At 35.5% G+C, this 21,803-nt stretch overlaps 6 protein-coding genes and 1 long non-coding RNA gene across 15 annotated transcripts; 4 read left to right on the top strand and 3 right to left on the bottom strand.

Moving 5' to 3' along the window:
* Positions 1-271: 271 nt before the first annotated feature.
* Positions 272-2,546, top strand: AT3G27770 (plant/protein). Of its 2 annotated transcripts, NM_001084750.1 has the most exons (10): positions 445-535; positions 622-806; positions 923-1,051; positions 1,144-1,177; positions 1,265-1,474; positions 1,589-1,678; positions 1,807-1,872; positions 1,963-2,054; positions 2,137-2,184; positions 2,301-2,545. In NM_001084750.1, exons 2-10 carry the CDS (start codon positions 742-744, stop codon positions 2,383-2,385), a joined length of 819 nt encoding a protein of 272 aa, NP_001078219.1. In that variant the 5' UTR covers positions 445-535; positions 622-741; the 3' UTR covers positions 2,386-2,545. The 2 variants fall into 2 exon arrangements, with proteins under 2 accessions (NP_566825.1, NP_001078219.1); NM_113692.4 differs by having other exon boundaries at positions 272-535; positions 622-1,051; positions 2,301-2,546.
* EMB3123 (PPR containing protein) lies at positions 2,329-3,395 on the bottom strand. The gene has a single exon (NM_113691.2). It carries the CDS (start codon positions 3,381-3,383, stop codon positions 2,715-2,717), a length of 669 nt encoding a protein of 222 aa, NP_189412.1. The 5' UTR covers positions 3,384-3,395; the 3' UTR covers positions 2,329-2,714.
* AT3G05285 lies at positions 3,117-3,581 on the top strand. The gene has a single exon (NR_141165.1). It is a non-coding gene; the product is annotated as an other RNA (long non-coding RNA).
* Positions 3,582-4,267: 686 nt separating this feature from the next.
* On the top strand, positions 4,268-6,973 carry CARA (carbamoyl phosphate synthetase A). 2 transcript variants are annotated; one of them, NM_113690.3, is made up of 10 exons: positions 4,268-4,549; positions 4,726-4,858; positions 4,947-5,035; positions 5,121-5,181; positions 5,260-5,327; positions 5,436-5,564; positions 5,667-5,776; positions 5,880-6,227; positions 6,413-6,578; positions 6,684-6,973. In NM_113690.3, the coding sequence occupies exons 1-10, from the start codon at positions 4,411-4,413 to the stop codon at positions 6,731-6,733; spliced, it is 1,293 nt and encodes a 430-aa protein (NP_566824.1). In that variant the 5' UTR covers positions 4,268-4,410; the 3' UTR covers positions 6,734-6,973. The 2 variants fall into 2 exon arrangements, with proteins under 2 accessions (NP_566824.1, NP_001078218.1); NM_001084749.1 differs by lacking the exons at positions 5,121-5,181; positions 5,260-5,327 and having other exon boundaries at positions 4,337-4,549; positions 5,523-5,564; positions 6,684-6,934.
* Positions 6,974-7,556: 583 nt separating this feature from the next.
* On the top strand, positions 7,557-15,105 carry RCK (DNA helicase ROCK-N-ROLLERS). Of its 7 annotated transcripts, none has more exons than NM_001338907.1 (29): positions 7,572-7,671; positions 7,967-8,057; positions 8,262-8,445; positions 8,564-8,725; positions 8,906-9,143; positions 9,284-9,320; positions 9,411-9,457; positions 9,583-9,620; positions 9,750-9,771; positions 9,869-10,081; positions 10,174-10,330; positions 10,419-10,470; positions 10,588-10,659; positions 10,754-10,803; positions 10,913-11,030; positions 11,118-11,181; positions 11,252-11,335; positions 11,402-11,527; positions 11,607-11,803; positions 11,891-12,079; positions 12,183-12,434; positions 12,583-12,632; positions 12,759-12,776; positions 12,888-12,973; positions 13,098-13,275; positions 13,359-13,396; positions 13,497-13,802; positions 13,896-14,192; positions 14,724-15,105. In NM_001338907.1, the coding sequence occupies exons 2-29, from the start codon at positions 7,990-7,992 to the stop codon at positions 14,810-14,812; spliced, it is 3,432 nt and encodes a 1,143-aa protein (NP_001326064.1). In that variant the 5' UTR covers positions 7,572-7,671; positions 7,967-7,989; the 3' UTR covers positions 14,813-15,105. The 7 variants fall into 7 exon arrangements, with proteins under 7 accessions (NP_001326063.1, NP_001326060.1, NP_001326064.1 ...); NM_001338906.1 differs by having other exon boundaries at positions 7,904-8,057; NM_001338905.1 differs by having other exon boundaries at positions 7,814-8,057.
* Positions 14,582-16,327, bottom strand: ARI4 (IBR domain containing protein; the record flags this gene model as incomplete). The annotated part of the gene is made up of 4 exons (NM_113688.1): positions 14,582-15,641; positions 15,816-15,978; positions 16,017-16,143; positions 16,196-16,327. 4 exons carry the CDS (start codon positions 16,325-16,327, stop codon positions 14,582-14,584), a joined length of 1,482 nt encoding a protein of 493 aa, NP_189409.1.
* Positions 16,328-17,137: 810 nt separating this feature from the next.
* Positions 17,138-18,997, bottom strand: ARI3 (RING/U-box superfamily protein). Its single transcript, NM_113687.3, has one exon. It carries the CDS (start codon positions 18,897-18,899, stop codon positions 17,286-17,288), a length of 1,614 nt encoding a protein of 537 aa, NP_189408.1. The 5' UTR covers positions 18,900-18,997; the 3' UTR covers positions 17,138-17,285.
* Positions 18,998-21,803: the final 2,806 nt, after the last annotated feature.

Raw genomic sequence — 21,803 nt, 5'->3', positions numbered from 1 at the left:
ATTTGTTTTGTATATCACCATTCGAAAAGTCATACATAACTAAAAGAAAAATACATAAAACTTTTGGGATCTATATTCATTAATGATATTTTGACTAACTACATAGAAAATTGAGATCTTAACCAAATACAATAAACCATTACTTCTTATTCTTTTTGTGCAATTCCTCCAACAAAAAAAGAAAAAAAACTTAACAATTTTAGTCTTAACTACAAATAGTTAAAAATAATAATGGGCTTGTAGATATCTTTCCATTTATATGAGATTTGTGATTTAGGCCTATTTAAGTAAAATACACACGAAACCAAATCGACGTCGTTTGGCAACTAAGCGTTGGACAAACGGAGAAGGTCCCACCTGTCCTTGTCTCCACTCTGTGTTCTCCGATTCCAGTGGGCCTCTGACACCGCCATTGGATTGTTCTTCAGATTTATACATATCTCATATCTCATCACCTTCCAAGTTTCAATTTGACTTCTCCATCACACACAACAACAAGAACAAGGACAAGCTTCTACATTTCTCTTAACATAACGTAAGTATCAAGAATCAAAGCTACTTAATCTTAACACTAATATCTCTATATGTAAATCAATTAAGCTACTTTTAACTCCTCTGCAGAGACAGTTTTTGATCTGGGTTTTCAAGTCCGGTGTTGATCCCATTGAGTTTCGGATCTAAAAGATCCGAATATTCAGACGGATCAACAAGAGAACAAGAAAAAAAAAATGAATCTTGAGAATGTTTTGGAATTCACCAGCTTTGATTACTGGTTTAATTGGAGAGTGTTACTATGTGCTATATGGGTAATAGTTCCAATGATTGTTTCTTTATTAGTCTTATGGAAGTATGAAGATAGTTCAGTTCAAACTCAACCATCACTTAATGGTAATGATGTTTTGTGCATTGATGATGTTTGGAGACCTTGTTTTGAACGAATCCATCCGGGTTGGTTGTTGGGTTTTCGGGTTCTCGGGTTTTGTTTCCTTCTTGCTAACAATATTGCCCGGTTTGCTAATCGTGGATGGCGTATTTACTACTATTATACTCAGTAAGTTCTCTTTAAAGATCTCTGCTTTATTGTGTGGAAAGGGAATATCTTTGATGTTTTGAGACTGATATGATTGAGGTTTTGATTGGTAGGTGGACATTCACTTTGATAGCAATCTACTTCGGGGTATGTTTTGATTTTTGATGTTGTGAATATGTATATGGTTATAGTCAAGTTTGTTTGAATGTTTGTTGTCACTTGTGTGTTGTGTAGATGGGATCATTGCTTTCAATTTATGGATGTTTACAATACAAGAAGCAAGGGAACACTGGACTTATCGCTGATCAAGTAGGAATCGATGCAGAGAACGGGTTTCGTTCGCCTCTTATAGATGGTGACAACATGGTTTCGTTCGAGAAGAGAAAAACTTCTGGTTCGGAAGCACTAAAGTCATATGTTCATCTCTTCCAGATTATATATCAGGTAGACAGATTCCTTTGGTTATTATGATGTATAGTTTGCAACTTTCAGATTTCTTGTTTCATTAGTGTATATATGATCACTGATACTTGTGTGTTTTGGTTTGTTGAAAAACAGATGGGTGCTGGAGCAGCTGTGCTTACAGACAGTATATATTGGACCGTGATTTTCCCGTTTCTGTCTTTACAGGACTATGAGATGAGTTTCGTAAGTTTTCGCGCCATTTACCGTATATTAGTTAAAGCTTGTACACTGCTGATGGCACTTTCTACGTTGCACTTGACCCTCTTGAACTTAGTCTCAACTTCTCTAGTGTCAAAATTCTGTGTTTTCAGATGACTGTGAATTTGCACACAAGCAACCTCGTTTTGCTGCTTATTGACACGTTTCTAAACCGTCTGGTAAAACAATTCTTTCCTCTGCATTTACGACGAGTTTTCGTTTTCATTAATGTGTTGAACCTGAGGTCTTTTTGTGATGTTGCTTTGCAGAAATTTCCATTGTTCAGGTTCTCTTACTTCATCTTATGGACAGGATGTTTCGTTCTTTTCCAGTGGATTCTCCACATGTTTATCTCCGTTGGGTAAAACTCTTCTCTGTCATCTTTTGTATGTTACACTTACCGTCTTGATTAATCTTACACTTGTATTCCTCGATTGACTTAGGTGGCCATATCCATTTCTCAACCTGTCATTAGACATGGCTCCAGTGTGGTAAGCCTTGAAAACATTTACATACTAGACACTAGTCAGGATTGGTTTATATCATAATGTTTCATTCCTTAGAATGATTACGCCTATCCTTAATATTTTAATTCATGCATCTGCAGGTATTTGTTGGTGGCACTCCTGCATCTTCCTTCTTATGGCCTCTTTGCATTAATCGTCAAAATCAAATACAAACTCATTTCTTGAAGTCATTTCGAATCCAAGAGTTTCTGCCCCGTAAGAGTCAGTGCTCAAGGGTTACAACAATCAAAGAAACAATTTTTTACCCCATATGTCTAAAATCTTCAAAACAGATCATTGTAAACGCCACAACATTTCAATGCATAAACTATTTACTTCCGATCCAATTCGCATATCGCAATGAACCATTTCGTAAATTTTTCGCTACCCGAATTGATTTCAGCTCGAACCAAATCGAAAGAACTAACCATAGCAACAGAATATAGTGCAATCTTTGCCAAAAGTGTATGAACTTAATCAAAAACCGAACCAAACCAAACCGAAAACCCGAAAATTCAAGGTTTTAGAATTGAAGATTTGAGTGAGACTTGAGAAGCCAAGTCTGGCTCTCCTAGTCTCAAGAGACCCTTACTCAAAACCTCAGCGACATACTCATCAGCCTCCCATGACTCAGACCCCCAACCACTTTCCCTCATCAAGGTATAAACCCTAACCACCGACTCTCTCCTCTCAGCTCCAACCACAGCCCTAATCAACTTAGCTAAAGCCTTATCATCACTTCTTTGATCAATTCCATCAATTTCACCAATAAGACGATCTATCTCATCGAACTCTTTATTCCTCGTAAGAGCATTAACAATGTCTGCGTATAGAACAAGGTCAAGAGGAGGATACTCTGTACGGAGAGTGGAGAGTACATGGACAGCGAGTGTGCAATAGTCTTGACGGAGAAGCTCACGGAGGACGGAGATGAGATCGGATTTTATGAGACGGCGGAGAGGACGGAGGGTAAGGGAGAGGGAGACACCGGTTCGATGAGCTCGTTTGAGAGATTGGATTGATTGGATTGCTTCGGTGCTTAGGATTCGGCCTTTGAGAAGTGGTCCGCGGTTGTCTCGTGGACCGCATCGGATCGAAACGAACGTTCTCTTAGGAACGATGACGCTAAGGGTATGGCTATGGCTAAGGCTTGGTGGTCGAGTCTGGCTGAGAGAAAGCGCCATTATTAATCACACCAATCTTTACGAGTGTGGTTGTGTGAGTGAGAGAGATGGTCTTTCATTGGGCAAGCCCATATTAATTTATAAAAGGCCCATATGTGACACAAAATTAATTAATTTATACTTTCTAATTATGCGTCGTTTATATTTCTGTTCCCGCTAATTTCTCTACACGAGTCTATCATTACACTTGCAAGAGCGACTCTATCTTCTTCTTTTTTTTCAAATTCTTGTTTCGTTAAAAAGTTAAATTTTATACCAATTTGACGACTTTATCTTCTTCTTTTTTTTTCAGATTGTTTTTTTTTTTGTTAAAAAGTTAAATTTTATACCAATTTTAATTTTTAACATAATTACAAAGATTACAAAATACATATAAAAATAATCTACAGAAAAATAAATACAACATTACTACTAAAAAAGGTTTGGATCGCTTCTAAGCAAAGAAAGCCAAGTTACAAAGAGAACCACCGAATTCGATCTTGTAAAACTTAAGAATTCGCGTGATTTTACCATATGACCTAAGTACTGGAATCTTCATATTTGTTGCCACAATTCTAACTGAAATCAGTCTTCAAAAAATCAAGATAGAATGCTAGCAACATTCTATCTTAAATCTTATATTTCTTTAACTCGTTTAATTACTAATATCCTAAAACATTTTTACCTTATTAAAATATAAATATATGATTTTTTTACTTTTATTTAACCTTATATTTATTCTATTTCGAATTTATATAAAATCTATTTATATATATAATTATTTAAATATTAAATTTAGACATATATTCGATACTTTATTCTATTTTTATAATAAACAAAACTATGATTTTCATCCCTTTTTATTTAGCAACAAAACTATGATTATGTGACCAAATTTACTAGAGAAAAAAGTCAACAAAAGTCAAAGCAAGATACTGTAATAATAACAACGAATTAATTTCAAAAAAAGAGCTATCGACCCACCAACCCTAAAAAACCTTGACGCCGTTTTCTTCTTCGATCTTCTTCTTCCTCCAGAGAAAACAACATGGCCATGGCAACAAGGACTCTAGGCTTTGTTTTGCCTACGAGCTTATCTTCCCAGCCTTCCTTCGACCGTCGCGGCGGTGGATTTAGGGTTTCTGTCATCCGTTGCTCCACTTCTCCACTCACTTTTCCCACTTCTGGTAAATTTTGCCTTCATTTCCGTTTCAAAATTGATGAAATTGTGTATTGTCTCCATTGGGTTTTAGTTCTTGAATAAAGGGTAAAGCTTGGATTTTTCGTTTGATCGAGAAAGTCTCTGTCTTAAGAATTAGTGCCAAAACCTTTTAGTGAAAGTTTTGATTTTTGCACATCGTAGGTGTTGTGGAGAAACCTTGGACTTCGTACAATGCTAGGCTTGTGTTAGAAGATGGTTCTATCTGGCCTGCTAAGTCTTTTGGTGCTCCTGGAACCCGTATTGCTGAATTGGTGTTTAACACTTCCTTGACAGGGTATGTTTTGTTCTTTGATTTCATTATATCACCTCAAAGATTGTTGATTTTAGCTTACTGAATCTTAGATTTTGTTTGTTTTTGGAAGGTATCAAGAAATTTTAACTGATCCTAGTTATGCTGGGCAGTTTGTGCTAATGACAAACCCACAAATTGGTAATACTGGTGTCAATCCTGGTAAGTGGCAGTTTCGAAACTTTCGTATACACTAGGAACTTATGTTCTCAATGTTTCTTATTACATTTGTAAATGTTTGTTGTAGATGATGAAGAATCTGGGCAATGCTTTCTTACTGGTTTGGTGATAAGAAACCTAAGCATTAGGTAAGCATTTTCCTTGATGTGTCTTTCCATTATCCTCCATTTTAATGTCCCTGACTTCTTGAATTGTGAAATGTTCAGTACCTCAAACTGGAGATGCACGAAGACACTTGCTGATTATCTAACCGAAAGGGACATCATGGGAGTTTGTAAGTTCCTTGTATTCAACATACTATTTAGATTGTGCATGAGATAAAGTTGCATTTGAAAACATCTCTGATTACTCTATTTTGGGATGTTTTTGTAAACACTATCAGATGATCTTGACACTCGAGCAATAACCCGTCGGTTAAGAGAAGATGGTAGTCTTATCGGGGTGTTGAGCACAGAACAGTCCAAAACAGATGATGAACTTCTGCAAATGTCTCGTTCATGGGATATCGTAGGTCAGATTTCTCCTGCCATTTCCTGTTTTTGGCAATTATAATATAACACTTGGAATATTGAACTCCTTCTGTCTGCTTTTTTGAATCTTTGAATCTTTGTAGGTATTGATCTAATAAGTGATGTTTCATGTAAATCTCCCTATGAATGGGTTGACAAAACAAACGCTGAATGGGATTTCAACACGAATTCACGAGATGGGAAATCCTACAAAGTGAGTATTACTTCTCTACTTTTGCTCTTATCGATGCTTTTTACTCTCTCTTTCTATACTTTTCTTACTCTCTCTTTCTATACTTTGTCTCTTGAATTCAAAGGTTATTGCTTACGATTTTGGAATCAAGCAAAACATCCTAAGACGCCTTTCATCTTACGGATGTCAAATCACTGTTGTTCCGTCCACATTTCCAGCTGCCGAGGCGCTGAAAATGAATCCAGATGGGATTTTGTTCAGCAACGGTCCTGGAGACCCTTCTGCTGTGCCATATGCTGTTGAGACAGTTAAAGAGCTTCTCGGTAAAGTCCCTGTTTACGGAATCTGTATGGGCCATCAGTTGCTTGGTCAAGCTTTGGGGGGTAAAACCTTCAAGATGAAGTTTGGTCATCATGGAGGAAACCACCCAGTTCGTAACAACAGAACTGGTCAGGTGGAGATCAGTGCTCAGGTACCAATACCCAACCTCAAAATGTTCCATTTAATTCCAAGCATACTACCAACTAAGGATTTGAACTTCCACATTCAAAGTTCGGATAATTATCTGATAAAACGACTGTGCTAGGAACATTGTTACAAGCTTGACAAAATCTAAATATGGTGTATCATTGTCTTTTTTTCTGTAATTCTTGGCAGAATCACAACTATGCGGTTGATCCAGCTTCACTTCCCGGAGGCGTAGAAGTAACACATGTCAATCTCAATGATGGAAGCTGTGCGGGTCTATCTTTCCCGGAAATGAATGTTATGTCACTCCAGTACCACCCTGAAGCCTCCCCTGGACCTCACGACTCTGATAACGGTAACTGTCCTCTTTATTCCAGTCACTTGGTGAAAGACACTTATGCTTCAGTCGTACTGAAAAACCAGAAGATTAATGTGATTATTTTTTTGCTTATGAATGCAGCATTTAGAGAGTTCATAGAGCTTATGAAGAGATCGAAACAAAGCTCCTGATCAATGAGAAGTACTCTTTGTTTTTGTACGTTGCTGTTTTTAATCATGGCACTTAAATTAAAACCAACTGTTTTGTTAGTGATAATGGATTGGCATTATTGTTTCTTTGCTTTGACTGTATTGAGCAACCATCCAACCTATAAAATAAGTAAGATTTTGTAAAAGTAATAAAGAGATAAAGAGATGTGAGAGTTTGTGTCTTTTGATATAAGAAAGCTGGGAAACTCTTGTGACTTGGGGTCAATTCTTGGAACATTTCATGATCCTCCATCCTAGTACCCTCGATAACCCCATTGGCCAGAATGAGGTTCAAATGGCTCAACGTAACAGATGATAGGAACTGATTAACACATAGCAAACAATTGGTGTTTCTAACTCTGGCTCTCTGACCTTGGAGCCTTAGAGAACAACCTTGCCGTTCTTCCTCCAATGGTCCACTAGTTGAAACTAAAGTTGTATCAATCATTTATCAGTGAATTAGGATTTACTTTGAATGCAGTTATTTAGAAATGAAAGTTATGAAAAACAAAAGAATCTGAAGCAAAAACCGGATTAAAACAGATCTAAATTTTTTTATCATTCTGTAATTTGCAAAGTATTGGCTACCGCCAAAAAACTTGTTCCCTTTTGTTTTGTATTACATGACCAAAAGTGCGTGGCGTTTTTTGTTTTTGGGATTTTTAAATTTTCGGAGAGATCCAAACTGCGTGACGTTTTGTGTTTCGGGATCTTTAGTTTTGAAATAGATCAAAACTGCGTGATGTTTTCTTATATGGGACGCAGCGTTTTCGGCCATTAACTAGTAATTTTAGCTTGCTCTTCTTCACAACAACGGCCCTTGAATTTGAATTCCGCTCTCTCACTTGTATCTTCATCTCTCTAAGAGATCGTTGCTCTTCAAGTTTGGTCTCGCGCAAGCTTTTCATGGTGATTTAACGGTGAGATTTTTGTTTCTCTGTTCAATTTTGCTTGATTCGTGATCGGTTTTAATGGAGTACTTTGTGAGTTCCGACTTGTTCAATGTTCCGTAACTTCCTCACACGTTTCTCTGAAATTTCGCTAGCGTAATATCTTTCTCAGTTTAAACTTGGCGAAATTGAGATTTCAATTGGTGATCGGAGCAGATGTCGGATTGGATTTATGTTAATGATGTTTCTGATGTACGGATAGATTTATGAAGTGATTGCTATCGGAGATTTAGGATTCTGATTTTCACGCTATTGGAATCTGTAGAAATCCTCAAATTAGCATTGGTCATGGATACACACACGCTCAAATCTGTCTCAGATTTGCCTGGAAATTTCCGTTCAGCTTTCAGTTTCAGGTAATATATCTCTTTAAACTTGAGATTTTGTTTTCATCTTTTGGTCATTATCGTGTTGTTGATCTACTGCTGGTTTAACTCTAAAGGAATGGTTGCATACATGTTATGGAATATGATGATGATTTTCTTTTCTTTGGTCCTTTGATATAACTGTTTGTGAATCTAAACTTTGCTTTGTGTTGCTTCTGGATCGTTTTTGTTTAGATACTTTAACTCGCTGCAGAGCGAGTGCTTTCCGCTTTGCTTTCACTCCGATATCAACATGATTATTTCTGCGCCAACGGGAAGTGGTAAAACTGTACTTTTTGAGCTTTGCATTTTGAGGCTCTTCTCAAAGTCCATCTCTAAGGAAGGAAGTTTTCTCCATGCTAAAGGAGCTCTTAAAACAGTAAGCTTTTGAGCACTTTTCTGAATCTCGGCTTGATGCCTTCGTTTTACAATAACCAATATTGGACTGCAGCTGTTTATAAGTCTATTTTGGGGTTTCTTCTACCTTTGGTGTCAAGGTTTACATATCTCCGTCTAAGGCTTTAGTTCAGGAGAAGCTGCGTGATTGGAATCAAAAGTTCAATTCATGGGGAATCAGTTGTTTGGAGCTGACAGGTGATAATGAAACCTACAGCACTAAGAATATACAAGACGCAGATATTATCTTGACCACACCTGAGGTTAGATATCAAATTCACTTTGTTGTCTGTATTTACTGTTTGGAACTTGTTTACTGCTTCTGATCCCCCTTATGATTCTAGCCAGAACACAAGCAATATCTGCTATTTCATTCTGTGTTTACACGAACTACATGCTTGTATCTCCTTAGTGGATCATTGTAGTTTACATGTTTCCTGCAGAAATTTGATGCAGTAAGCCGTTATCGTGTTACCAGTGGAGGATTAGGTTTCTTCAGCGATATTGCGCTTGTGCTCATTGATGAAGTTCACCTACTGAATGATCCGCGTGGAGCTGCTCTTGAGGCAATAGTCAGTAGATTAAAGATTCTTTCTAGCAATCATGAACTAAGGTCAAGTACTTTAGCCTCTGTGCGTCTTCTGGCTGTCTCAGCTACTATCCCAAACATTGAAGATCTAGGTAAGATGTAGCTCACAATTCTAGTCATACTCTGCAGATTGTATGACTCTTTTTGCTTTGTTAACTTTGCTTCGAAGTAAAAAAATAAACAAACTTGCTTCAACACAACTAACGTTGTAATACTTGTTCATCTATTGCAGCTGAATGGCTCAAGGTTCCTACTGCAGGAATTAAGAGGTAACTTATGGATTGCTTTTCACAGAACTATGTCCTTATGTGGGTAATTTTTTTCAGTTTCATCATTGTTTACCTTCCCATGTTTTACAGGTTTGGCGAAGAAATGAGACCTGTTAAGTTGACAACGAAAGTTTTTGGTACCGGTCTCATCTCAAAAGTCATTTTATTTGTTTGGTTAAATGTTAAGATGATGAATTTAGCTGTTGATGACTTTCCTGTTTTTATGAATTGGAGGAAAATGTTAACTGTCTTTTTTGTACAGGTTATGCTGCTGCCAAGAATGACTTCCTCTTTGAAAAGGTATACAGTTTCTGCATCTTGGATTTAGATAGCCGTAACCTCTCTTGTCTCCTTTTTCAATTACTCAAATATTTCACGACAGAAACTAGATTAATTCTTGTTTTCCTTTCTTTATTTTCTCATATCCAGCGCCTCCAAAACTATATTTATGGTAAGCTGCTCTTATCATTATATTCTTCCTTTTGTTGCTGTCTTGATTAGGTTGTAACTTATAATAATTTGCTGAGAAAAAATCTATGAATTTTCAGACATTTTAATGCAATACTCAAAAGGAAAATCTGCCTTAGTTTTCTGCTCGACACGAAAAGGCGCTCAAGAGGCTGCACAAAAGCTAGCTCAGACTGCAATGACCTATGGTTACTCAAATCCATTTATTAAAAGCAGAGAACAACTGGAACGATTAAGGGAGGCTTCGCCGATGTGCAGTGACAAACAAATGCAATCATATATCCTCCAAGGCGGTATGGTCTGTTTCACTCTTCTAAGTTTGTTGATTGTACATTTGCTTCAGCATTGTCTGCAAGATGAATAGTTACCAAAATGTCCCAATTAGTTGGTTATCACAATGGTGGACTTTGCCAAAAGGACCGCAGCCTCGTAGAAGGGCTCTTCCTGAATGGAGATATCCAAGTTATCTGCACGACCAACACTCTTGCCCATGGAATCAACCTGCCTGCACATACAGTGGTCATTAAATCAACTCAACATTTGTACGTCTTTGAGTAGATATGCCCATTAAGTATTTATTGGAATTTCAGTTAATTTCCAGTAATATACTGACATTTCTTTTCCTTTTAGCAACAAGGAAAAAGGTCACTACATGGAATATGATCGTTCCACTCTACTACAGGTAAATTATTCGAGCATGTGTATCCTAAATGTTATATTGCAGTCTGATTATCTGCACAATCAACTGGAATGTGCTTTAAATATATTTCTAGCAGGATAAGTAATCTTTCTTTTCTAGATGTCTGGCAGGGCTGGTCGGCCTCCATTTGATGACACGGGAATGGTTATTATTATGACGAGAAGAGAGACGGTTATTTACTGAAACTTTTCTATGTGGCTAAATATCTTACTTTAATTTTACTTTTCTCTTATGTTCTCTGATTGTAATTTATAAACGATTACAGGTCCATCTATATGAGAATCTCTTGAATGGATGCGAAGTTGTTGAGTCACAGTAAGTATTGCCCAATAAACTTCTTTTTTTGGAACCCTTTGCTTTCTTTAACATTCTTTTAAAAGCTATGTTGGCTTCAAGAAATATTCTTCTATTTATTTTGTTCCAGATTGCTGCCATGCTTAATAGAGCACCTAACCGCAGAAATAGTGCAACTTACTATCTCTGACATTACACGGGCAATTGAGTGGATGAAGTGCTCATACCTGTATGTCAGAATGAAAAAGGTACGTTCATATGTCTCTCAATGATTTGTCGGAGAACTTCTTTATTATCATAAATAGTATAGCTAACTTGGAAGTTTGTATGGACAGAATCCGGAGAATTATGCTATTAAAAAAGGAATTCCTAAAGATCGGGTAGAGAAGCATTTGCAAGGTGCCTACTAACTTAGTTAGTTTACTCATTTTTCCTTCTTGGAGTTCTCATGTGTCCTATGTCCTACCAGAGCTTTGCCTTCAGAAGATCAATGAGCTTTCACAATATCAGATGATCTGGACTGACACAGACGGTTTTGTTTTGAAACCAGAAGGTATTGAGATTTATGATTTCATATCTTCAGTTTCAAATTATAATGCACTCTCGTTCTTTTGTGTAGAGCCCGGAAGGCTGATGACAAAGTATTATCTAAAGTTTGAAACAATGAAGTACATTATTAATACGCCAACGAGCTATAGCTTGGATGAGGCTCTTCATATTGTATGTCATGCTGAAGAGATATCTTGTATGTCAAATCTGCTTTGGTACATAACTCGTTGTTACTTGACGGATATACTAATTTATGTTTATCTTGAAAAATGAAGGGATACAGCTCAGACGCAATGAGAAGAAGACCTTAAATGATGTAAATGCAGATAAAGAAGGGCGGCTCAGATTCCACATCAACGATAATAAAGGAAAGCGGAAAAAACGTATCCAAACCAGAGAAGAGAAACTCTTTGTGCTTGCAAATGATTGGTTGACTGGGGATCCTTCAGTCCATGATTTATCCATGACTCAGGTCCATCAGTATTATATTCATGACTCCTATCACTTGATCACGGTTACTTCTTAGCTCTGCATATGAACATTTGAACTTTTGTCTCAGGATGCTAACTCTATTTGCTCGAACGGATCCAGAATAGCCAGATGCATGAAAGAGTACTTTATATACAAAAAGAATTATAAAGGAACTCTTAGCTCAACTCTTCTTGCAAAATCACTCTATCAAAAGCTCTGGGACGACAGTCCATATTTGCTGAAACAATTGCCTGGCATTGGAATGGTTACAGCTAAGGTTTAATCTCTGTTTAAGCTCGTTCTCTGCACCTTACCTTTTCCAGATGATTCAGTGGTTTTTGTTTCTTGGTACCTTTTGCCTGAATACATTCTTTTCCTAGGCACTTCATTCGATGGGAGTCAGGTCATTTGAAGCTCTTGCAGAAGCTGATCCGCGAAGGATAGAGATTGTTACCGGCCGAAAATATCCTTTCGGAAATACCATCAAGGAGTCTCTATCATCACTACCTCCAAAAGTTGAAATCAAGGTCGAGGAAGTGGACTGTCAGAAGCAAGGGATATCTAAACTAGCAGTCACATTGTCACGGGTATCACAACCTCTCCAATCCACAAAACGCCACTACGCTGACTTGGTTAGTTGCCTCAACTTTCTGCATTTATACTCTAACTCTACTGAAGATGTTGTACCTGCATCTCCACTTCTATACATAGTCTTGTGATTCGCTCATGAACAAAAGATAACTACTAGATAAGCTATTAATCTGTATCCTTTTCTGGCAGATTGTTGGTTCAGAGGAAGAGAATCTTATCCACTTTCATGAGAAAATAAGGTGATGAGCACTAACCAACGATAAACCAAAAATTCTTCTATTAAAACATTCCTGTGTTTCACATAATCCTCCTCTTTAAGAGATTCAAGTAAATGTAACTAATCAGTGGTATTTTAATGGCAGCAGAATGGAGGACTTCTCCAGGTATGTTGACCTGTCGGTCACTTTATCATCATTGTGATCCCGATGCAAATCTTCGTCTAACTTTATTTAAGATTTGCAATACTTCATTCCTTCTTTGTTGCCTTCCTCTAGTCCCTATAGCGTAACCGTACTCTTGGAAAGGCCTCATCAACAAACAAAGGTGACTGTGAAGGCTGATCTCATCTTTGAAGAATACAGTTAAGTCCTCTAAATAACTCCTCTGGTTTGGTTGCAAAACTTGATGACCATGTAGTAAGTGAGAGAATGAAACAGAAAGTAACTAACCAAAGTGTATTTACTTCTGGGCTTTTGTTATTGTAGTTGGTATTGACCTCCACGAAACACTTCTACTGAAGAAGGCAAACAACAACAAAGTAAATTACAAAAGCGAAAACAGGATGCCTCAGTATTATCCTCCTATGGCAAGTGCCTGCATAGCAGATGATGACAACCCAGTTACATCTGGACCTTCAAACCGAAAGGATAAAAAAGATGATATGTGAGTTCATTTTAAATACTTTCTTACTCAGAAAATGTCTCATGATTACAACTTTCTTTTAACTGCTCAATTTCCTTCTTCAGGCCTAGTTTCAAGCTCATCGATGATGATTCAGAAGAAGGTTATAGATGCTCAATAAAAATTTAAATCTGTCACAAGCTTTTTCTTTTATGTCCTTTGTATTCCATTCACCATTTTTCTAAACCCAAAATTCTTTGCAGAGAAAGAGCCCTATGTGACAATGGAAGAAGATGACTGTGTCATTATCAATGAACATACAGTCTTTGACCACATACGTGAAAAAGCTAAGTGTTTTCCTTCATTGAACCCTTTGAATCCAACCTCCTCTCCAGCATCAGGAAAATCAATTCTGAAAAGGAAAAGCTTAGTGGAGAATAATTCTCCTGAACTGGATCCTCTATTTCAGTATGATTCTGTGTTTGACTTACCTACAAATACTAAAGACATCAAACAAAGCGCACAGCAAATTACTAGCCCGGGTTATGCAAGCTTTGCAGAGAAAACTGGTGCGTTAATCTTCTTCATTCATAATGAAGTTCTCTTTTGCTTTTATACACCTTTGCTTAAAGTCTATCTGTTGCCTCCCATGAATCTGGCAGAAACAGAAAGACCATTCTCAGATGAAACAATATTTAACTACATAAGGAAAAGGTCCAAGAATTCTCCGGCACTCGCCACATCGAAAATCGAGAATCCTATAACCATTTCTTCTCAAGAAGGAAGAAACGCAGAGATAAGCCCGTATAGAACATATGGATTATTGGTTAGCCCTGCTACTAAAATTCCAAGGATCACATCTGATGCACCTTCAGAAATTCTGTCCTTTGATATCTCGATGGTAAAGAGAAGTGACACGAGCTTAGAGCAGACTAAAGGATTCTGCTCGACACTTGCAGGTAAGTCCAATGTCTCTGATTCTTTTCTTGGATTTAAAAGCATCTTCTCTTTTCTGTGACTTTCTCATATACATGCCACAAAACAAAACTCATTGTTGGTGGTGAGTCTCTAGGCTCCTAGAGAGCACATGGTAATTACTAATGATAGTGGTAACGATAAATGATAATTAGGACAATAATTAGTTTCTTCAAAACAAGAACTGCATGCTGTTTATTTACTTTCTTCATGCAGTCACTAATCAGAAAAATAAACTATCAAAAACCAATCGCATTAAGAAAAGACAACCTTAACGGGGAAAAACCAAAATATTTTTCTACTGCATCAATCATCTGTTTATAAAACAAAAACTAGTAAAACAAGATAAATAATAAAAATAATTCGACAAAATTCAGCTTGAACCACAAGCGGAAGAAGCAGAAAACTCAGCAGCTTGTTCTATTCCCTTTGATCTGTAAGGTGCAATGTTGTGGATTCCAGATATGAGTGGACCTAATAACTCATTCTCAATGCACTCATACATTTCCTTGCAGAGGTTATCAACCACAGCAGTCAAATTGGTGAGGTGTCTCATCATCTCCACAACTTTTTCATGATCATACTCATCAAAAGGCTCTTCTAATATCTTGGAAAGTCTCTCAACATTACCTTCAAGTTGTTGCTGCTGATCTTCAAACAGATTCTTCTTTATATTTCTCTCTTCATCGCTCATATCATCTTTGAACAACTCTTTGCCAAACATGTAGAACACGAAAGGATAAGAATACGAAAGAATTCTTCTTGATCTGAATAACCGGTTGACTGCATCTATAATCCAACTGTATTCTTTAAACACCTTTTGATCCTTGGTTTCAGAATTTAACACTGCCTTCTTCAGGATACTCTTCTTAAGTTTGTCCTCTAGCTTTAATGAATCGATATGTGCTTTGTAGCGGTAATGGTAATGTGTATACCTGTCTAAATCCCTTTGGGCTCTCTCCAATTGCCTCACTTTTTCTTCTTTGTACCGACCACAACTATGACCGGCAATACTCGAATAAGAATGATCTCTTCCAGTAGCTTGACCACACAGCCAGCAAAAATGCTGCCCACACTTACAAGTCATGTGATTGCAACCATCTCTCTTTTGAATAGGTTTGCTACATTTGGGACACAGCTTCGTGTTAACGGTCATCCAATTAACCGTCTCAGACTCGTCTTCACATTTCTTTTTCCATAGCTTCCACATCAAACAAGAGCAAGGAGAGTGAGACTCACTTAAACAACTGAAACAGAACTGAAGTCCACATGAACATTCCACCTCATCAACATCGCCATCATCTTTGATATTTCGTATCGCATTCCCGCAATGCGGTGTGCTTGGACACCACTTCACCATATTGTTATCTTCCACATAAGATTCAATAAGGAAACGATCAAACTTCTCAGCTAACTCCGTGCTAACTAGTTGCCTTCTTCGTCGCAAATTGTGTTGCATTTATAGGCCATACATCTAATCCTTTTGCCCTCACCTTCATTAATCCTCACGGTAAAATGTTCCTTCCAACAATCATTGCAAAACCTATGACCACACTCCATTCTTGTCATGGCATATTTTGATAAATCCTCTTCCATGCAGATATCACACTTCATCGTCTTTTTCGTCTTCTTCCTCTTCCTCGTCTTCAACTCCTTCTTCCGCTTCCTCGTCTTCTCCTCCTTCTTCCGCTTCCTCGTCTTCTCCTCCTTCTTCCTCTTCCTCGTCTTCTCCTCCTTCTTCCTCTTCCTTGTCTTCTCCTTCTTCTTCCTCTTCGTATTAACTAAAGAAGGGTCAAAAACAGTAAGACCAGCACGAGAGAACAAAACATCTTTGCCTTGATCAGTATACACAGAAAACAACTTATCAACGTTCCATTGATACTGAATAAGAAGAGTCCTTGCTTGGTTCTCCGTAACCGATAAAAATTCCATAACCTTAAACCAAAACTTCCTTCTGTGCTGCTACAAGTGCTTCCTTCGTGATAACCTGGCTCGTTGGTTCTCTCGAGTGTTGCAAATCGGACTCTTCCGCGTTGGAACACATCTGATCATGATCATCAAATTCAGAGGGGTAACAATTATCTTCCTCCTCCTCGAGGCTCATATATTCGTCATCCATCGATCAAAACAATTAAGAGACTCTCAAGAGCGTATGTTTTGTTGAAGTTGAGACGACAAGTTTCATACACTGGCGAGATGTATAGAGAGAATTGTTGTAGGTAATTGTTGATTTTTTAAGATGAAATTAACTATTTTCTTATTTTTATTTGAAGTAAATTCTCTTTTTTTCCTATTGAATTTATGATTTCCTTATTTTAGATTTCTACTATTATCTGTAATTTTTAATATTTTTACATATTTTTATATTTTTCTTCTACTAAAAAATGTAAACATGAAAAATAATAATAAACTTTTTCTTTAATAAGTATCTTATTATAAAAATAAAGAATATACAGTATATATATAACATAATTACTTAATAGTAAAGCTTTTTAATATGTAAATTGTAAATATCATTTTTATAACGCAGCAGATTTTATTTTTAAAAACTTTTAATATAATTTTATCATACTATTTAATTTTATTTTTATTTTTTAAATAATCCAAATCCGAATCTCGATATCATAATGTGAACTTGTCTTGCAAGAATGATGCTAGGAAATAAACTAGGTAAAGTATTTGACAGTGAGTTGTCATATATAGTTTTGCATCCTCCTAGCTATCACCAAGCAACTCGTGAACATCAGTTCTACTATTAAGAGACAAGCTGAGTCGTCCTGCGAGCAGTTTTCGACAGATGACCTAGTCCTCCTTAGCAATGACTCATATAACATTCCAGCTCTTTATCAGCATTTGAATGCTCTCTCGTACGTACCCGCCATGTGCGCCTTTCTAACATAGTATGAGCTAGAGGGATATGTGACTTTTTATGAACTAATCAGAAAACAATTCGCATTAAGAATAGACAACCAAGAACCAACCATAACAACCAAGAACCATTTCTATTCTACGCTGCATCATATGTCTATGAAATAAAAAAGATAGTTAAACAAAGATAATTGAAGTAACTTCTTATTCTACGAAGATCCGCTTGAACCACAATCAGAAGATTCAGCACAAAACTCAGTTGCTTGTTCTATTCCCTTTGATCTGTAAGGTGCAATGTTGTGGTTTCCAAATTGTATTGGACCTAATAACTCATTCTCAATGCACTCATACATTTCCTTGCAGAGGTTATCAACCACAGCAGTCAAATTGGTGAGGTGTCTCATCATCTCCACAACTTTTTCATGATCATACTCATCAAAAGGCTCTTCTAAAATCTTGGAAAGTTTCTCAACATTACCTTCAAGTTGCTGCTGCTGATCTTCAAACAGATTCTTCTTTATCTCTCTCTCTTTTTCACTCATCTCATCTTTGAACAGCTCTTCACCGAACATATAGAACGCGAAAGGATACGATTGCGAAAGAATCCGCCGCGATATGAATAACCGGTTGACTGCATCTGTAACCCAGCTGTATTCTTTAAACACCTTTTGATCCTTGGTTTCAGAATTTGATACTGCCTTCTCAAGGATACTCTTCCTAAGTTTATCCTCTAGCTTTAATGAATCGATATGTGCTTTGTAGCGGTAATGGTAATGTGTATACCTGTCTAAATCCCTTTGAGCTCTCTCCAATTGCCTCACTTTTTCATCTTTGTACCGACCACAACTATGACCGGCAATACTAGTATAAGTATGATCTCTTCCAGTAGCTTGACCACACAGCCAGCAAAAATGCTGCCCACACTTACAAGTCATGAGATTGCAACCGTCTCTCTTTTGAATAGGTTTGCTACATTTGGGACACAGCTTTGTGTTAACGGTTATCCAATTAACCGTCTCAGACTCGTCTTCACACTTCTTTTTCCATAGCTTCCACATCAAACAAGAGCAAGGAGAGTGAGACTCACTCAAACAACTGAAACAGAACTGAAGTCCACATGAACATCCAACCTCAACGACGTCATGACCATCTTCGATTTTCCGTATCGCACTCCCGCAATGCGGTTTACTTGGACACCACTTCACCATATTGTTATCTTCCACATAAGATTCAATAAGGAAACGATCATACCTGTCAGCTAATTCAGGACTAACTAGCTTCCTAACAACATCTTCATCGCAAATCGCTTTGCATTCATGAGCCATACATAGAATCCTCTTGCTTTCACCTTCATTAATCTTCACAGTAAAATGCCCTATCCAACAATCATTGCAAAACCTATGACCACATTCCATTCTCGTCATCACATTACTTGGTAAATCATCTTCCATGCAGACATCACATTTCATAGTCTTCTTCGAAGTAACTAAAGAAGGAACAAAAACAGTAAGACCAGCACAAGAAAACATACGATCTTTGCCTTGATCAGCAAACACAGAGAACAACTTCTCAACGTTCCATTGGTAATAAATAAGAAGAGTCCTAGCTTGGTTCTCCTTAACCGATAACAATTCCATAACCCTAACCAGAATTTCTTTTTGTGCTGCTACTAGAGATTCCTTTTTTATCACCTGGCTAGTAGATTTTGTCGAGGTCACGGGTTGCAAATCGACTTCTGCCTCGCTGTAATTATCATCTTCCGAGTAATTCTCATCCTCTTCCTCGCCGTAATCATCATCTAACATCATATAGTCGTCATCCATCGATCAACAAATTTTGATAATCGTCAGAGGAGACGATTATCAACAGCCAAAACAAGGGAAAGAGTGAAGAAGAAAAGTCGCATAGATATGTTGGCGAGATCTTTGAGACTATGGACTCAATAACACCATTTATATTAGGGCATTCTAGTTTCTTTTTTAGATGACCTTAATTCATTTTCTTTTTTTTGGGTGCAAAATCCATTTCCTTATTATTGAAATAAATCTTTGTTTTTTTCTTATTTTTTAAATTGAGTTTAATTTTTCTTTATTTTAGTTTCTGTTGTTATCTCTAATTTTAATATCTTATTATATAAAGTATATTTTTAAAAATTTCTAACTACCAAAATCATAATCAGTATACACGTATTATTATTTGTTAATCAATAGATACACGTCATATCTATTGATTAAAGATTTTGACATGTGTAAAAACATTATGTAGAAATTCTACAATACTGATTAGAGATTTTGTAATTTGTAAACATATTATAAGGAAATTATTCATTAGATTACTAATTTTAATAAAGGATTTTTTAGAAAATCAAATATATATTTCTATGACTAAAGATCTTATTACATATTCAAAATTGCTAACTACCATAATCATAATCAGTATACACGTCTTATTATTTGTTAATCAATAGATACGTGTCATATCTATTGATGATTTTGACATTTGTAAAACCATTATGTAGAAATTATACAATACTAATTAGAGATTTTGTAATTTGTAAACATATTATAAGGAAATTATTCATTAGATTACTAATTTTAATAAAGGATTTTTTAGAAAAGCAAATATATATTTCTATGACTAAAGATCATATTATATATTCAAAGTTGCTAACTACCATAATCATAATCAGTATACACGTATTATTATTTGTTAATCAATAGATACGTGTCATATCTATTGATTAAAGATTTTGACATTTGTAAAAACATTATGTAGAAATTATACAATATTGATTAAAGATTTTGTAATTTGTAAACATATTATATGGAAATTATTCAATAGATTACTAATTTTAATAAAGGATTATTTTAGAAAAGCAAATATATATTTCTATGACTAAAGAAATTATACAATTGATAACTAGCATTGTAAAAATATTTTTTGTAAGGTAATTATTCAAATTAGTCAAAGAAAAAATATAAATTTAAAGAATATATCATTTCTCATAGTGTTTGCTATAAAAATTAAAAGTCTTAGAAACAAACAAATTTACACGTCATTTAATTAATTATATGAAATATATTAATTTATTATGTAAGTCTTATCTAAAATTATAAAGTTTTTTGCTATGTTTTGCATATTTTTACTTGATTTGTTTTGTCAATATAGTATCTTTGTTTTTGTTATTGTTTTAAAAATAATTGTATAATAGTTGTAGTCAAAAATAATTTAGTAATATTTTCATTTATTTTGATATTTTTGATAATATATGATATACTTATTATTACCACTGGGTATTACATAATTTAAATTTAAGTATTTGAAAATTAGAAAATATGCTTTTAAACAAAACTTATGCGACTTTACTCGACCGAAGACTGCCTAGTACATTTTTTTACACTGGTGAAATCTCACAAATGAGAAATACCCTAAAATACCACTAAACTAAGTTTTTTTTCTTTCTAAAACTATCATTATTAATTTTTTCTTTCAAAAGTATAGCTCCAATATTTTTAGTCCAAATTCACCACAAACACTAAAACTGACTATTAAGGATTGATAACTTAAAATTTTGGGTTCAGGGTTGATGATTGTTATAGGGTTTATGATTTAGTTTGGAAGGTTCAAAGTTTAATTTTAGTTTGGGGTATTTTTAAAAACAAATATCATCTAGTGGTATTTTTGAGAAAAAAAAACTAGTGATGGTACTTTTGAAACAAAATCTCATTCTAGTTATATTTTAGAGACTTGCCCATATCAAAATCACATAGATTTGCTTTGGAAAAATCCCAAAAATAATCTCCAAGTAGAAACGTTTTCCAAAGTAAAACCTCCAGCTTTTTTTGTTCCCATTTAAACCTCCAAATTAATTCTTTTTCGGTCCAATGAAAACTTCATATTTTCTTTTGTTCCCAAATAAAATCTCCAATTATTTTTTTTTTCCTAAAGAAACTGGTCATCAAATCGGAACATGATCAATGGTTGAGTAATCGTAAACGGCTTTTAACGACTTGTTTTGCCGTTTATTTCGTTTTCAAAATTTATACAAGTTAGTCACAAACTCACAATAGAAAAGTTAAAAAGCTTAAATACGAACTATGTAGAATACATTTGTTTCTAATTTTTAAGGTACATAGAAATTTTGGAAACTATATAAACAAAAAATTATGTCGCCAACGACCGTTTACTATTATAAACAAAATTATCGCTAAGTCCAATACTGTTCGAGCACAAATTTCGCAACTTGAAAGTTTATTTAGACAAAGTTAATTAGTTGGAAATTTTTCATGGAAACAAATATTTAAGATTTTCTTTAGAAAAGTGTTTATACTTGATTGTTTTATATGGACAACAAAAAAAGTTGGAGATTTTATATAGTTTGGAAAATGTTTCACTTTGTAGGTTTATACTAGGATTTTTTTTTTAAATAGTAGAATTCACTTTAAAGACTAGCTGGTGAGCTGCAAGTTTAAAGGATTAGTTACCGAGTTTTGACGATGAAGAGTGATTTGGGTGATTAAATGTATTAGTTTGATTAAAGGGGTCTATCTTTTGTTGGGATTTTTGTTTATTGTGTGATAAAAAATGTTTCTGTAATCTACAGAATTTTTTGTTTAGAGTTATGGGAAGATAATTTCATTATGCTTAAGAGATTTTATCATAACTTATCTATGAAAAGTGATGTTGGTGACTCAAATGTATTAGTTTATTATTATTTGTAGAGTTTT

This window comes from Arabidopsis thaliana, chromosome 3 (assembly GCF_000001735.4).
Source record: "Arabidopsis thaliana chromosome 3, partial sequence".
Classification (NCBI taxonomy): Eukaryota; Viridiplantae; Streptophyta; class Magnoliopsida; order Brassicales; family Brassicaceae; genus Arabidopsis; species Arabidopsis thaliana.
The sequence above is the reverse complement of the archived record's forward strand: the minus strand, read 5'-3'. Positions and strand labels throughout refer to the sequence as shown.

Bases quoted from the DNA above. Each gene is read 5' to 3' on its own strand.
- ARI3 (NM_113687.3), bottom strand. From the start codon at position 18,899: ATGGATGACGACTATATGATGTTAGATGATGATTACGGCGAGGAAGAG.
- AT3G27770 (NM_113692.4), top strand. From the start codon at position 729: ATGAATCTTGAGAATGTTTTGGAATTCACCAGCTTTGATTACTGGTTT. The intron at 1,178-1,264 runs GTATGTTTTGAT...TGTGTTGTGTAG, and splicing joins TGATAGCAATCTACTTCGGG to ATGGGATCATTGCTTTCAAT. The intron at 1,475-1,588 runs GTAGACAGATTC...GTTGAAAAACAG, and splicing joins TCTTCCAGATTATATATCAG to ATGGGTGCTGGAGCAGCTGT.
- RCK (NM_001338907.1), top strand. From the start codon at position 7,990: ATGGATACACACACGCTCAAATCTGTCTCAGATTTGCCTGGAAATTTC. The intron at 9,321-9,410 runs GTAACTTATGGA...CATGTTTTACAG, and splicing joins CCTACTGCAGGAATTAAGAG to GTTTGGCGAAGAAATGAGAC. The intron at 13,397-13,496 runs GTTATAGATGCT...AATTCTTTGCAG, and splicing joins CGATGATGATTCAGAAGAAG to AGAAAGAGCCCTATGTGACA.
- EMB3123 (NM_113691.2), bottom strand. From the start codon at position 3,383: ATGGCGCTTTCTCTCAGCCAGACTCGACCACCAAGCCTTAGCCATAGC.
- CARA (NM_113690.3), top strand. From the start codon at position 4,411: ATGGCCATGGCAACAAGGACTCTAGGCTTTGTTTTGCCTACGAGCTTA. The intron at 5,565-5,666 runs GTCAGATTTCTC...GAATCTTTGTAG, and splicing joins TCGTTCATGGGATATCGTAG to GTATTGATCTAATAAGTGAT. The intron at 6,579-6,683 runs GTAACTGTCCTC...TTATGAATGCAG, and splicing joins ACCTCACGACTCTGATAACG to CATTTAGAGAGTTCATAGAG.